Raw genomic sequence first — 16,955 nt, forward strand, 5'->3', positions numbered from 1 at the left:
GTAGGGCCGTCTTGGTATAAGGCTCATTAAGAAGGACGACTGAAGGAAGCGTACAGGAAAAAGGAAGGGGGAACAAACTTCTTTGCGCGCGAAAATGTCCGAGACCAGAACGCGTCAGTAGCGACGCGGGAAACGGTGTTTCTTCGGCGTGTCATCGAGAGAAAGAGGCGATCGTCCTCGAGCCTAATATTCTCGTTGGATAAGCGGTTCCTGCTCCTCCATCGCTCGCAGGCCCGCGTTAAACTTAAACATTAATTACGTAATCAAACGACGATACATGCTCGTTCTTCGTTTTTTTTTTTTCTCCTCCTTCCATCGTATACGCTCGTTAATAGTGGACGGTTACTTCCATAAGAGACCTTATCGTCGTAGAAATAACGCAGTTTCCATTGACTTGGATCGAACACGCTGTGACCGCCGCTACGGTTCTCGCAGTAGCACCGGTTCCGATCAAGTCGATGAAAAGTGCCTTGGGGGCTATCAATCCTAGAACTACGTGGGAATTGTTGCTTCCTCTACAAGATGGCGCGAGAAAATCTCGAACTCCCTCCCCCATTTTCATTCGGTCGCGTGTTCTTTCGCACGACGTTACGTTCTCAAGCGAGATAGAACGAGATTCTTCATGCGCCATCTCGTACACTTAGGATCGTATCTCTAAGACATCGCGAACGGCGAGCACCTCGCGATAAACGCGTTCGCGCTCGCGGCTCGGAATCCTAATCGTTCGCAACGGTTTACCGTTCGAACGTGTATAAAAAAATTGGCTCTACCCTCTCACCACAAGCAAATTGGATTATACTACGTGTCAGCGTTAGCGAAAAATCCTTAGCGGTACTCGTTAAATTGTAACACAAAATCTTAAGTAGCGTCGCTTATTGATACCGCGCGATTAGGCACCTTCGTTCGGTTGGCATATCTTCTTATTGTCGATGTATACATGCGTATGGTTATTTTATTATGTATAAAGTAGTAGCGGCGAAGCGGGAAGAGTATCGTCGAGTGTCGGCACGTGCCCTTGCTACTCGCGGATGTGGCCATCCTCTTCACAGCTACCAGGAGAAACCTATGGCTTCCCTGGACGGCCTGTGTTTTCAATCAGCGGCGTTCGATTCGAAAAAAAAAAAAACAGAATCCCGCGCGGGCCTCGTGTCGCAACGAGGTTGAATGGGGCGGAGAAAGCCTAGCAATTTCCATGGCAATTAGAACCAGTAATTAAAGCGCGCGTCGACGTTTCAGCGGCGGCACAATACCGGTGCGTTACGGTGACATTTTTTCCTCTGTTCGATTTTTTTTTTCTCACCCCGGACTCGATTGTCAGGAGCATTGTCGAGGTGCCGGAGGAATTTGTCACGGAAACAATCGATCAATTTCTCACCTGGTTCTGTATCATCCGATTTTTGAAAATTCTGGACGCTGATAAGACGTCAAGATGGGTTTAGGTAAGAAGCATCGGCACAGGTTCGAATCGTGAATGGAAACTCTGGGTTGAAGCTATTCGCGGTGTGTTTGTCGATGGTAGACAAATGTCGAACGGAGGAACAAACCGTCAAACTTCGGTTAACTGAAACGCAAACGTTTATACCATCGGGTAGACAAATGTCGAACGGAGGAACAAACCGTCAAACTTCGGTTAACTGAAACGCAAACGTTTCACGATAATCGTAGACTCGCACTTTGCTCGTCTTTATGTTTCTCTTTCACCTGTCCTTCCGTTTCCCTGGTCTGTTTGCGTTTACGGGCGTGTTCAAATCTTCAAGTTTCTCAATTAACCCGGTATCCCTCCGTCCGAAAGTCTTTGTATTGCCGAAATCGATAGGGGGAGCTGGGACGTACCGGTAGCTAACCGATTTAAATTTATCCAACGTATCACGCGGCTCTCCGTTCGACTCGACTCTACAGATATCCCCGTTGTCATAGATCTGGTCTACCAGGTTGCTGCTCGGTCGTAGTTTCACTTTGTTCCGATGGAAAATTTGAGCCCTTCCGCCCGGAACTTCGGGACAACCTAGTCTCGGCAAGTTCGACCGTAAGGCTTGTTATGTTAAATAGCAATCCTACGCAGAATGTAATCCGTTCGAACGTACTGTCTCTGCACTCCGTGCATTGTGCGACGACGTTTGCACGTTGGATCTATGTTCCGAAGTTAAGATCGACTCTCCGTTATAACTTCCCGGGCAATGGGGTATATTTGAACTCGGGGCTAGCGCGTAACTGTTCCTTCCCCTCCTCGGAAAACGTCAAAATAACTTCCCTTACGTAAACGTTCGTTTCCGGCTTTAATAGCGGTTCCCGCGGTAACTTTCGAATTTTCGTGATCCCGGGACGAAACACGGGGGAACGCCTACATGGGTCAATTCCGGTCTGCGGATAATTTAAAGGGAAACTATCCTCGTTTAAGTATACAATAATCCAAAAATGTATGTTCAGTTTCGTTACACTAAATTGAATAATTGCTATGTAATGGAACGTTACGTAGAGGGGTGATGAGATTGCTTCTTTGACACGGTTGGACGAGGAACCAACCAGTTAGCACTGATCGCAGGTCTCATTCCAAGCTTTCGGCCTAACTTAAAGCACGCCGGTCCAGATTGATAAGCTCACGTGTCGCGATGTAAATTAACCGGGCCAACACGGATGGTCGGGACGTGGCTAAGGTTAAGTCGGATGGGGATCGAGGTTACGTGGTCCCAGTACGCTCTAGATAGCTATCCTTGATGCGATCCGACGCCATCTCGCTGTCTCGTTTCCGGACCCTTCTCGCTCCCGAATTCTCGTCCAACACCACGAAGCTTAGCTTAACCCCGAGACGCCACAAGAGGCAATTAACCTTCCGCCAACCCCTTTACGCGCATCACCCTTCCCTACCTCAACTCACCGGTTTCTACGTCTGTCTCCTACTGTTTCCAGTCGTTCCGTTCCGACCGTTCTCTGTCCCCCCTGACCCACGCCCCAATCCCCTCAACCAGTCCACTATTCCTCCTGTTGATATCCTACTCGGAGCATCTGCATAATCATGCTCGATTCCCAATGCTAATTAGAGTCCGTGCCAGTGCCCTATCCTACGTAGCAAGTACACGTCGACCTCCATCGCCTTTGGAGCCACGCCACGCCTCATCCCCGCTTCGGCTTGTTTCGCTTTGTCTTGTCTCGTTTCGCGTATGAACGAACAGGAAAAACGGGGGAGGAAGAAGAAAGGACGGAATCGTCGCAAGAAACGAGCAAGATTATGCGCTATTATAAATGAAGGATGACGGAGCTGCCGGATAATCGATCGGACTCTGCCCTTTGATCGCTTAATTGCTTTTAGCCGCTACAGTGTAATTAGTTTCTCCTACAATTATTCGGCCAACTTTTCCGGATTCCTATTTTAATGTGACGAGACCTGGCTCTGGGGTTTCGAACGCCAATTCATTGGAAATTAATAACCGCAGATGAGTACGCACCTAATCGTATTTTATGGCCACTGGTATCGAGTTCAACATTATCGGAGTGTAGACAAAACAATGAAACGAGATTCTAACGATGATCATTCAACTAGCTACGAAGGGAAATCGGCGATCTTAAGGGTTCAGTATGCCCTTTCTGGTTACCCGGTTTCTAGTTCACTCCTAGATGATACATGATTTTTATAACTAATTGACCTTATTGTTAGTAATGAGAACAGCTATCGGAGACATATGGATGGATTGTTCGTCCCCGACAACAGAGAGAAAGAATAATACACGCGCGATAATTCTTATAAGGTAAAGAAAGCGCGGAGTCTTGTGGAGGAGACAGGCAATTTCCATCCAAGAACTACATCTGCGGTTCGATATCTTTAAAATTGCGCTAGCTGCCCTGTATATCGAACCGAGGCTTATCAAAAAAAAAAAAAAACGCTCCACAAAAGTTTGTACGATTCCCGGATCATAAGGCAACCGAGACGGTTGCCACGAGAAGCCAAGCTTATCGATTCGGTGTTCCTTTGAACCGTAATCCATCTCCCGAAAGATCGCGCCGATTGGATCTGTTGAAAATGTCACGAAACACACGAAGCAAGATCATATTATTAGCGAGAATAGTGTCACCGGTTCGACAAGCTGAAATTGTTCCAACGAAGCAAAAACAAAAAAAAAGTAGATCATCGAGTCTTATCGATGAGGAGATCTCTCCGTATAGCTAGCTGGGAGACTCGTAACGTTGGCAGAGCGTAGGAAGACGAGATTGGACGGGCGGAAAGTCAGAGGGGGATAGGAAACGAAGGGTATTCAAAAACGGCGCGCTGAATATCCGGTGTCGTACAACTTACAGAGGCTGTCTGTACGTCCCGGAACGGAATGCATCCCGGGAACGGAAACCGAGACCGACAATGCTTCCTGATGTTTGAGCATCTGTCGGCGTCTCTGCCAGGTGATGGTCCACGCGGCGATGATCGCGATCTGAGCAACAAGGAAGACGGTCCCGGCGACGATTGCCTCGCCCAGGTTGATGCACACGCCCATCGTAGACGAGATATCCTCGCTCTCGACGAAAACGGTGTCCCTGGTCGCCGAACTGGCGTTCGATGATTTGCCATCGTGCTCGAATCCGAACTTGTCCGTGATCTGGATAGATTGCACCAGCAGAAGATCCTCGCGGTTCTGGGCGGATGAACCGGTCGAACGACGACGACGACGTCTACCGAAGGATATCACCGAGCGAAGCTCACCGGTCGCCTCCTCTTGATCACATTGCACTGGTTCGCAGGTCGGCATACAGGGTGTCACCAGGGCACGGAACTGAACGACCTCGGAGCTTGGGAACTTGAACGCGTCGAAGTGGGATAGTAGAATCTGGAATGGAATAAAAAAATTGTCTGTGAATGAAACGATAATTAAAACGTGGGACTGGCAACGACTGTTTTTTTATGACTTCATTCATCAAGTTGTTTGATTTATTTAAAATAAGTGTATTCGAGTCGTATCACTATGGGAACTGTGAATAGGGTCTGACTCACATTTGGGTCACGTCTGGGTCATACCAGTGGTAGATGCATATCTTTCTTGGGGGAATGAATATTCATACAAAGAATATAATGCTGGCAGATGTTAACGTTATATCGCCTAGATTCTAACATGAAGGATAATTATGTCTCAAATTCTGTGTCCATTTTATATTCTAGGGAAAAGGTTACAAAATGAAATTTGTTTAGTTCATAAGGAACAAACTATAGATGTAAATCTAATGTTATTTGATTCCCTGGGGTTTTTCCATCTGTAAACGGATTAAATGTTTCGTCCTATCAACACATTGTACGTTCGCCGCAGCAAATGATGAAACACGAATAATTATTCCGAGCTTCAGGATCCGTGGGAACAATCGAAAATCAACTGGAATTGTACACTTTCGACAGCGTACGGGACACGCAAGAAACCATTTAGTACCGTTATTCATCGCCACAATAATACGTCAATGTCCCTGAAAGGAACGTCCACAACTGAGCGGAATATCTTTTCTCACAATGAAACGGCACAACGATTTTCGCGTATTTTTGTTGACGAACTTCACCGCTGGCGAAGACAACCCGGAGTACCGCTATAAGCTGCCCTCGGTGGATCTATTGTTTGCGTTTCTTTCCCCCCTTGTTATAAACATAAATGCTTTCGCGACTGAATCCAACGCAACGACAGAAAATTTCCATGGATTTTATCTCGGCGCAGGGGTCAAATTAAAATACCATCAAGCGACGATGTTAAGAGGGTGAAATTTGCATTTCATGGGGCTTCGGGATATCGCGTTGTCCCTGCCCTTTCATCGAGTTAGACGCGGTAAAATTATAAAAAATACAATCTGCAGCTTCACGCGGCCTATCATCTGTCAGGAAACCAGAGATTTCAGATTTTCTGGCCGATGTTATATCTTACAACGAAACCACACCAACCGTCGCATCAAATTCCATTGACTTAATTTCGAATTCTGACAAGATGCGACAGTCCCTTGAAGGAAAATTAAACTGTAAAAATGAAGAGGTTGTCTGTCGTCTCTTATTCGGAAAAACTTTCGTAATCACTGCATTAAATTTGGTTCGTCTGGTCTCTTTGTAATTGGCTCTCCATTATCGAGCGTAATAAAGGGTAAAACGATTTAGCTCGGTAATCGTTTTGTCGTCATATAAAATAAGGTACTTTAAATTCATTTCCTCGAACCTGCCACTTCGACCACCCGACAAGCAATTCCTCCTACACGTTATGACGGCATAAATTGCCAGACACGTTTCGAAATTCCCGAACGGTTTTGCTTGTTTTCGGACAAGAAAAGCACAAGCCCCGGTGTTTCGCGGAAGGCAATGATCAAGATCACGTAATATGCCGGTTCGTGGCACGCAATGTGTGCAAGAGGAAGACCATCGTAAACTGGTTATTGCTCCCGATGGCACCTGCCCTCCAATTTTTTTATGTTCATTAAGTAAGGCTGTGTAACAGCAATTACACAGCATCATGAGAAATTGCCATTAAAGCAGAGGCACATCCATCGTGGTGACCTTAGACCATCACGACGAACTGTTTCTCGAACTCTTCTCTCAAGGGTCGTTCTTCTTCTACTTGTAATCGCAAAGAGATTTTCCTTTTTTCTTGTACTTGACTGTGCTCTCGTTGAGCCTTTTCTTTCTATTTGTGGCTTGAGGTGACTAGCATCAACACTTCAAAATATTAGTTTCTCAAAAAAGGGAAAGGGCTGTCACAAGTCGGAGACTTAGATAGAAGGACATAACTGTTCTCTACCATTCAACTTATGAAGTTAAAATATTCAACTTCAGATGATTGGTCGAACAGTGTTTTTGCAACTTTCTCCCAGCAGTAGAAATACACTTTTTAAATGTACATTTAGATGATTCGTTTATCGTTATACTATTACCATTCCGAAAAATCATCTAACGTCTACCCATAGATTTCATTAAACCCAGTGCTATAAATCGATTACACACTGGGCATTCCGTGTCACCTCCTTAAATAACTCCCGAGTAAATTCTCAAGACTACCATCCCACCACCGCCGGGAATTAACAGCCTACCCTCTGTTCCTTCAAGTCGTCTAATCATAAAATTTCCCGATAGCTCGATCTACCCGCGTACAGTTTTTATCCACGGTATTTTACCTGTCACTGTCGCATCTCCGGCCCTCAACCCGATAAAAGAAAGGACAAAAAAAGAATCAACCGGATTGAATCCTGTCAGCGTTTCTTTCGTCACTTCTTCACCGAACTGGGAAACGCGTTCGGATTCACGATCGTCGGTCGCAACGGAACGCGCTTCCCTCTGCACGCGTGTATACGCTCTTCGGAACTGGTTTCTACGGCGCATTACCAAGTTCATCATATTTACACACCAGGCACGTACATTATCGGGCAAGGGGGTGGGACGGGAGGGAGTTAGTAAGACATTAAAATATGCTTCATTCCACGTACAGCTTCATTTAGCTGTTTCTTTGGCGGACGCGACTGGTAGAACGAGCGGAACTTTATTAACTTCACGTCAGCCAGCCTACGAGCGAGAGGATAGGAGAGGGTCGGCGGAAAGGCGCAAGGAGAGAACCTGGAAGATCGAGCAAAACGCGGGAAAAGAAACGCTCGCCGCGTATCCGCGGCATCTGGCACGGGCGGATTCCGCGTTCCCTTTCGACGGGAACGCAGAGAAACGTCGACGGGGACGTGACGAGAGACGACGACGACGGCAGCGGCGATTACTTTTGCCCGCGGCCACGACGAAACGGCCGAGAGTGATGGTAGATCGCGTCTAAGATCCGCCGGGACAGAGATGTCATAAGCATAGCCTGACCACGACGCGAGAGATTTATGCGTTTAGCCGCCGTTAACTTGATCCTGGCAGCTTCTATAAAACTGGACTCCGCTTGGACAAATGGTCGCGTGCACGGTAGCACGCGATCCATCGGGAAGCTTTGCGCGCGTGTGACTTTCGTTACGAATGGGCAGTGATTTTTGATACGGGAGGAACGGTGCGAGGGTAGCTTTAAAACCGAAAAGTGGTTTTAGTTCTCTCTGAAAATTTTTAGCTCGTGGAAGAACTTATATGTCTTCTTCCTCTGAAGTTGGAAGGATGTAGAAATATTGTATAAATATGGCTCTCATTCGGAAATGAGTTCCATCAGAAATTAATAGATCACCACTTGTTATTATAATGACAGATGTCTATCTTTTTTACTGCAGTCAGAAAAGTTTCTCGTTTATGATTCCCTGCGCGAGTAAAATAATCACCGATACGCAAAGCAAACCGAAATCAGACGGCAGTTCGTTATAATTCTTGACTTCGCCTCGAAAGTGGGTCTTATGTGTCATGAAACATGCCATATATTTGCACTTACACCGCCGCCTACGCGTCTATGTGAGCGTGGTGGCTGAGAAATGTTTCCAATTTCATTCAAACCGATTGTGAAATGGAAGAGCTCCGTACCGCGGCTTGGCTACGTGACAGACATACCGGAAAGCCTGACTTTTGGCAAATTCCTGGTTAGACGAGACGGATCCTCTTGCCAGCCGTTTCAGGCCCGACCGAATGTTTCTTCGGTTCTCGTTTCTCTTGCCATCCTCTTATCCGGAGCTAATAAAGTTTCTGGCCAAATGTCGAATGAGACAAGCAGCCGATCAACAACACTGCAAAAGTCGACGCAAGTCAAATAAACACTGCGACATGTCATTTCACGCAGTTACAATTCTTTACAGAATTTAAGTGTCAATCTGAACCAGTCTCACTCCTTTCATTCGTTTTAATAATTTCGAGATGTATAAGAACGAACATAGAAAAAAGGTTTTCCTGGTTCTGTTTCACAAAAGATGAGCACTTTTCAGGCAATATAAATTCACCTCTCTTAAATTCAGCTTTCTGTATGTCCTACTGGTATAATCAACATTCGTAATTCTCAAGGTAATCGGCACTCTTCTGTAACGGTCTCCGCGGAAGAGGCAAACCGTGAAAGGAAACGCGAATAATTGTCGTGAAACTGTTTTCTTGTTTGTTTCTTTTTGTTTCCCCTTTCAATTCAGTAGGTTTACTCGTGGCATTTTGAGTTCTGGTTTGTCGGAAATTTATTCGCGAGTGCCACAAAGAGCTCTCGAGCTAATACAGTTAAATGTTTCCAGTGTTGCGTGCTTTTTATCCTCGGGTGTATCGTTTTCAGGCGAATAATTCATCCAGAGGTTTCACTTCGACGTACGAGTTTCCAATGAACCCGTCACTCTTCCGTATCATCGTTCAACTCCGACCGACTCTCAGCCTTCTAATTGTACCGTTCCTACCTCTATAATTACCGATTCCGTTTTATTAATTATCTCCTTGCCTCCATTCACGTTCGCGCACGTACCCTCGACGGAAATGGTTAACGAGTAACGTTGCGGTGTCGGCCGAGTGATAAGAGAACAGAACAAAACGAGGAACAAAATAAAACAGACGTTCGCAGCCTGAGAAAATCTCATTAATGGTGAACGTGATAAGTATGTGGTTCTTCGTACGCGCAAGCACAATAAGAACCGGCAGTTAACGCGTTCGCGACCAACGATTTCTAGGTAAAGCGTAACCGTCCGCCCTCTTCTTGTCGCCGATTGCTTAGAAAAATCCGCTTCGGTTGCACAGTGTGTCGGGTATTTATGTGAGAAGGGAACCAGTGTTGTCAGCATTTATTGTGTGCCCTATTCAAACGTTCTCAACGTTTTTGTTCTGCAGAATGTAACTACTTGTTTGTTATTATGTTCAGAATAGATTAAGATCAAAATATTTTAGACTCCTGTCAACCCTTTTTTAGGCAGACGATTGATTTTCTTACACAGAAATGATACTGATTTTAAGGTAATGAAATTGTTCTTGTGATTCAGTAACATATTTTCTAGATAAAATGTATTTTAATAATTGGAATATGTCGTAATCTGTTAGGGCTAGATCTGCAGAGTATGTATCATTTATATTTGGCCTAAATATAGCTAGGCTGGGGTACCTCCATCACATCACCAGGTTATATCTTCTTTCCTTTTATCTTTGTTTCTGTGGTGTAATAAAGACCTTATTATAATTATTATTTGTCGAAGAACTACTCAACAGTAGTGTAACATAATCTGTTCAGATACTGCAACTGGATGATTTTTTTATTTCTTTGTCCAGTATACGATTCCTTTCTTCTTAGTTCGTCACTGAAACATTTTAGTTGTCTGTAACGTTCTGCAGCTACTATATTCCCTATCTGTATCAATTCAAATAAGAGCTGATGTTTCATATTCCACCAATTACACACAAGTACTTTTGATTACACAGCCAATGTCGTTGCTTCTAAAACATACTCATGACTTCCTCCGTTCACGATTTCGTAATACGTGCATGATCTTCCATCGGAAATGAACCGTATTTATTGACTAAGCAATACAATCCACGTATTTAATCGTCGCTCGACATTACATTCGTATTGCTAATACGGGATCCATTTACCCCAACTTCCTGAATATTCAAGTACGGTTCGTTACACGTGGAATGAATTACAGGTATAAATTTTTAGATAGCAAAAGTGTTAGGTGGCCATGAATATATCGTAAACTCAGTTTTCCATGACCGTGAATGCCATCAATTTATAATGGTACCAGGACGTTTGCACAGACGTAATATCACGTCACGCTCATACCGTGATGTTCGTCACGATTGAACATTCAGTCGATCGCGTGTGATACATCAACCGTGTCCCGGACAGAGGTTTTATCGCTCCCGGTTCGCGACAGGTAAACACCGTCCTACCGCATGGCCGTCAAAGCGTCTACGGAGTGGCGCGGCGGTGTCTCGTTGCTCGCGGTGCCTTCTTCTCGTTAGATTCTTGTTCCACGAATTGTAATTTCCTGTGTACGAGGGGGCACGTACAACCGGCCATTCCTAGATCCTCAGCCAGACCTCGTTACTTGGACAAGTCTGGGGAGGAAATGAGGTTAGCTCGCGTGATCTGCAGAATCGGCGTGCGGTGTACGAGAGATCGTGGTACGAATAGGGAGGCGGGGTTACGGATCGCGTGGTGGGGTGTGTCGTGGCGCACACGACTCGGTGATATATCTCGACGGGGCCCGTCTTTTCCGGATTAACGGGTATAAATTTGCCCGTTCTTTCAGCCCGTGGACTGTTATTACTTTCTAATAAAGCGATATTGCTCCGCAGACCGGCCGAGCTCGCGCGAGCAAATGATGTGGAACGACGAGTTAACGAGGCGGTATGCCTCTTGTTGTCTTCTTCCCTCCCCCGCCCGCCTCCGTAGCCCCGTCGCGAATTCTCGTGCCTGGCCTGCCACTATCGTAACGATCCGTTTGTTTTACTCGTCGACGGATGAACCATCAACGGGATCCGTGGGACGTTAACCTTCGAAAACGCTGGACCAGTTGCTTGAAACGTTTATTGGAAACTTGGTTCGATGAACAATCGCTATACCGGGCGAAGTTACGATTATACTACAGGGATCGAGATTCTACTGGTGTAGAAATTGGTCGAACATGTGGAATGACATTCTTGCGTAGGAGGAAATGTCTGTTGGAATGTTTGTCGAACACTTGTGCTTCAGATACGTGTCATACGGTGTCTGACTATTAATTGCTCTTTCTACTTAGAATAAGCATTGATGGTGATTACTAGGCTGCGGATGTTTATGCGAATGTAACATTTGACGGATTAATCTCCCGAAACTTTACGCAGAGAAAAATTTATTTACTCTGTTGAAGTTTCGAATATGTTTGAAATAAAAAGGAAATTTAAATAAACTTTCAAAATTTTTTACTATACTGAGTTTTAGATAATCGGATATTATATAAATGCATATAATACACAGTCTAATAATAACCTGCTTCCCAGTGTTTCTATTACAATTGAAAATCAAATGATATTATAGCAGTGACAATGATTATAAGCATTAGCACGAGTAGAAATCACCAGTAATTTAGGCATATTACTCAAGTGCACGTGTGCATGACTAATTGTCAAATTCGATTTTGCTGGGAACGAAGCTTCAAACGAAGTAATTCAATTACACGTTCTCGATCAAGTTTTCTACGTTCAATTGTTCTCCTTGTGGTTGTTCTGTTAATTGTTTCTGTATTGATTCAGATTTGAAGTAACGTGCTATTGTCCTGTCACTTATAACGAGTATTTGATTCAGATACAGTAATGTACTTGGAAAATATAAAATACAGCAAACAATTTATGATTCTCATATAAGGGTGTATATAGGTGGATCTTCATTAGAGCATTTAAAATCAATCGAACTCAACCTAGTTAGCTGCTATTCTGACAATTTTCAAGAAGTAACGATCCCTGACGATTCCGAACAAATTGTATCTTTGTGCGGTAACAATCTTCAAGGTAATTCCATGCTGTCAGTCACAGCAGATAGAGAAGAAATGATCATCGCTGGATCAATGATCATTCACCTCGTTAAGACGGTCGGCTGTCATTAGCCGTCGTTAGGATTTGATGATTGAAACAAACTATATTTCCGCTTCAGTTTCGTAGAAATCTTTCCTGCTACCTAATATAAAGTAGTAGTTAACCAATAATGATTCGTTACATTTCGCTGAAATATTACAATACGTTTTTGTTTTTCTAAGGTGCCTCATTAATACTATTCAGTTAATACGTTTAATTTTTTCAGTGTATCTAAAATATATGACGAACAAATAGTGTTTTCTCGAAACTAATACAAAGATTACAAAAAGAGATCATATAAAATATTTTTCATGATAATCAGATTCTAAATAGATTTTATGCTCGGAAAAAGTAATCATATAATTTTTTAAATTGTAAGACGATCTCTTAAGTATCCCACTAATGAAACGATCTGTTTTGAAACTTAATACTTGACAACCAATTATTGTCATTTTATTGAAAATTATATGTAACATTACGCGCAACAATCAGTCTATTCCCTATGATTTACCGTCACAGCCGGAAACCCTGTGTTTGACATCCACAATTACATCGCATTGATAAATCAGCACTATTTTGACACGTTAACATGATCATACGAATGTCTGAATTCTTGTTACACGAATAACACCATTCATCTTTCGGTTTCCGCTCAGGAACGTGTTCGACTACTTTTCATCTTCTCTTTAGCGAATCTATCTCTGTCTAGAATTCACCAATCCGTTAGTTTTTGCAGATACGAATCTAAGGAACGTCGAAACCATAAATTGTTTTTCCAAACCTATGTCTGAGGAAGCGATACGCGGTAAGGGTTAAAGTTCTATTTAAAATGTAACATTTACCTGTGTAATTAAGGTTTGTAGATTTAGTCAAATATTTTGTGAGACAATTCACATACGTGAATGTTAATAATAATACGTGATATACATGATAACGTAATTTAGATTGGTAAAGATTTCAGAGCCTCAAATACAGAGCAAAGTTTTGTACGATGTTAATACATAGATACCGTTTTATTAAGTGGAATGTAAAAATATGCTGGAAGTGGTTATTTCAATGCACTCAGTAGAGCTCTGATTTTCTCACTTATCGCTTCTCGCTTCTTTTTGCTTTAGAAACGAAGATCAAAATGGAAACGTCTCCGCGGTACGTTGTAAGTGATATTGTATTAACTCGTAAGTGGAACACATGGGTCGAGGTAGCCCGAGGGAATTTTATTTACGTTGCCACTACCCTGAACTTGCTTTCACACCTTTCCTCGTGACGTAATAAAATTCAGTTCTAAATCAGCTATATGCTCACACTTTCAAGTACCGCTGTACCGCGGAATAAGTGTCAAAATGAAAAAAGTCGAATAATAATTCAAAAAACTTTACATTATATCGTGTTGTACGTAAACTTACAAAACATTTTACTCGAGTTATAAATCTAAGAATATATTTTCTATGGTACACATCTTTCTAATAAGAAAATATGAAACATTTTAACATTAAAAAGGATTTTGATTAAATTGTAATTTACAAATTTACTATTTTATTCAGTTTATAAAAAATTACTATTGATGAAAAGACTGAAGTATATATATATATATACACCGAATCTTATGTTAAATTATTTAATTCTACTACGTTGAACCGTTTTAATAACATCTACTCCGTTAAAACTATATTAACTTTAAAGTCCAATATTGTCTGACTTTCAAAGCCAGCCTTATATCCCGTGTAATATAAAATTACCAGAAACAAGATCTAACAAATGAGAGGGATTTAATATTTTCCACTTTCCAAGTAAATCACATCGTCTTCTTAAATAATCCAATTTTTCTCAGTAAAAGAAGTGCACCATAAATTCTGTTCCCGTCGAAATAATCCCTCAAAGTCTGTCTCGGATAAAATCATTTTCATCGAATACAATGCTTTGGACAATTTCTTAATACACAGCTCATTATAACCCAGAATAGACACTGTTCTAATTTTTATACAGAATTTAGATTGGCTCCTATATTTAGCATTCAGTCTTACCCCCAGAAATTGTTTCTCCCCGCCTGGGGCTTGTGTTGTCTGTTAATCACCTAAAAGGAAGGCGTTCCGTGACAACAGAAAGAAGACAGTATTTGCTCCAGGAATTTTCAAGCGACAGCGAACATCACGGTACACGTAGAAAGTAATGACCAGCTCTCGGAGGAAACTCGACCTCCGCAAGCACATCATGACGCGTCATCGCTAAGACGGCGGCGCATCAGCGATGCGACCTATTACGGCACGAGCAAATTGCTTCCCGTCGTAAAATCCGTCCGAGTGATTGATTAGCATGAAGTTGGTCTAACTGGTTGACTCGTGGCTTCTTCCAACCTCGACCTCCTCTCTCTCCCTCTTTCTCCCACCCCCGTGCATCAATGTAAAACAGCGTCGCGCGTTTTCTCATAAACGGTCTGTAACCACGTATCGATGTTATCGGTGTTGATCGGTTTTATTAGGCGTTCCGCCTATTGCTACGTTACGTATGCCAAGCTGTAATCAAACTATCCTCAATTCTCTCGCGCAGCCTAAGAGTTGACTGGGTGGAAACATTTGAATCTTGCGAAACAGACGCGAAGAACAGCTAGTATGAGACCTAATAGTTTGAACTTCTTTATGCCATAGAGGGAAATTTTAAACTTAGGAAATTACACGAATGTTAATAAGTAGTGAAGTTCTGGTGATTAGAAGAGATTCTAGACCTTAGAAAGTCTTTTGAGTAGAGGAACCTAATAGGTCCTGTTAGAGAACCTAGGTGTTATTTTTGTATGATCCAATGTTCTTGGACTCCACTTTACTCGTTCAATAAGTAACACTATCTTTCATTAGCAGCTAACTTTGAAACTGTTCTCTTCACGATCCCGACCAACTCACCTTTCGCCCTAAGTCTTATTCCATTACGACTAGTTTGAAGTTAACGTTAAATACCTAATTCTATGGTTCCCATAGCATCGTAGAGTCATATAACAAAAGGACCATGATCATAACCATTGAGCAGGAGCTTACCTTGCCAGTGGTAGCCGATTTGTAGAGTGGTCCCATGATGACATGATCGGTGGGGCAACCGTCCGAGTCAATTAGGACGATCTCGCTGGAGTCGACGCCGTCCATGGCCACCAGTTCCCGTACAAAGATCTCGTAAGGACTGTTAGGATCGAGAATCTCGAACTTCAGAGCCAGGGGATCACCTACTTCGGCCGATGGGATGGCTTCGTTTCCACTGCGGTCGGTGATCTTCATGGCTACGTTCGGCGAGTCGACGATCACTTCTTCGGACAGGGCGGGAGTTATGTCACCGTGCACACCGAGATCGACTTCGTTCGACACCGTTTTATTCGTTAGATCGTATTGACAGGTGACGGCCAACCCGAGATCGGAACTGGTGACGATCGTGTCGTGATGTTGGATCACGACGTCGTTCAGGTAACGACCCAGGCCCTGTTGTCTGATGTTGCACTCCAAATCGTCGTACGCCATGCGGAGCTCGAACTCCAAGGCACCCTTCACGTCCTGTACACACGAGTTCGGCGATCCCTTCACGTAAACTTTGCCGTAGAACAGCTTGCTAGTCTGGATCCTTGTGACCATGTCACCGGCACGACAGTCGATGGTGACGTTGTAGCAGGAGCTCAGCTCGTACGTTGATCCCTCTGGTACATCGAGGTACGGTTCCTGATGACAGCGAACAAATTTTTTCCGATGTAGTACGAGACAGCACTTAGCGAATTAACAAGTCTTCGGTATTCTATGAAATGTTTTCTGTATCGAATTGCCTTATGGATATGGGACAGAATTTTTTCGTTATTAATTTCTTTACGATGCCTCGTCAAAATTGTCGAGCAGAAAGATTCAATTTACAAATGTTTCCGAAACGCATATAGGAAAAGGTAATATCTACCTTCAAACACGAATAAAAAATTATTAACGTCGGAAATGTATTACCAGACATATTTTTTATACAGAATGATAATTTAGCCGTTCGTGGGAGCCAGTTACTTTGTGCGTTTTTGAATTCTCGCTGGAATTTACATTGGAACAGAGAATATGTGATACTGTCGACCGGTGCTAATATTTTCCACTCGCGGAAACGGAATATTGTCCTCTTTATGTCATTACTCTGTAATTCACCAGCGGGTACGAAGTATTTTCGTACTTTCGGTAGAATTAAAATGTGACATATTCTAATGATAATATTTATAAAAGCGTTGCTCAGATTATATTTCAGTGCAAAACTAAAGGACACAGAGCACTCGTCCGACAGATTATTTGACCATGTAAATCGTTGTATCGTCGCAAAAGAAATGTATTTTGAATGAAATGCAAACATTTATGTCTGGTAATTGCCGGTGTTTCGTTATTTCTAAAAAGTTTGGTTATTTTTGGAACGGACCATGTCTAAGCAAACTACGATTACAGTTCCACTTCGACCGCTCTAAAATGCTATTGCGATGATCGATACGATGCCATGAAGTATGACGGGAAGCGTCGTGACACGTGTATGAAAATGTTAAAAATACAAGTGATTCGGTTCG

At 43.1% G+C, this 16,955-nt stretch overlaps 1 protein-coding gene across 1 annotated transcript in view; it reads right to left on the bottom strand.

Annotated features, from left to right (window-relative positions):
* Window positions 1-4,247: 4,247 nt before the first annotated feature.
* The window catches only part of LOC107187569, an 89,453-nt gene continuing 76,745 nt past the window's right edge, over window positions 4,248-16,955 (bottom strand). Inside the window, 2 exon segments of the mRNA XM_015575694.1 lie at window positions 4,248-4,811; window positions 15,430-16,095. Of these exon segments, the coding sequence (XP_015431180.1) occupies window positions 4,248-4,811; window positions 15,430-16,095 (1,230 nt within the window).

Source organism: Dufourea novaeangliae, unplaced genomic scaffold (assembly GCF_001272555.1).
Source record: "Dufourea novaeangliae isolate 0120121106 unplaced genomic scaffold, ASM127255v1 scaffold89, whole genome shotgun sequence".
Lineage (NCBI taxonomy): Eukaryota > Metazoa > Arthropoda > Insecta > Hymenoptera > Halictidae > Dufourea > Dufourea novaeangliae.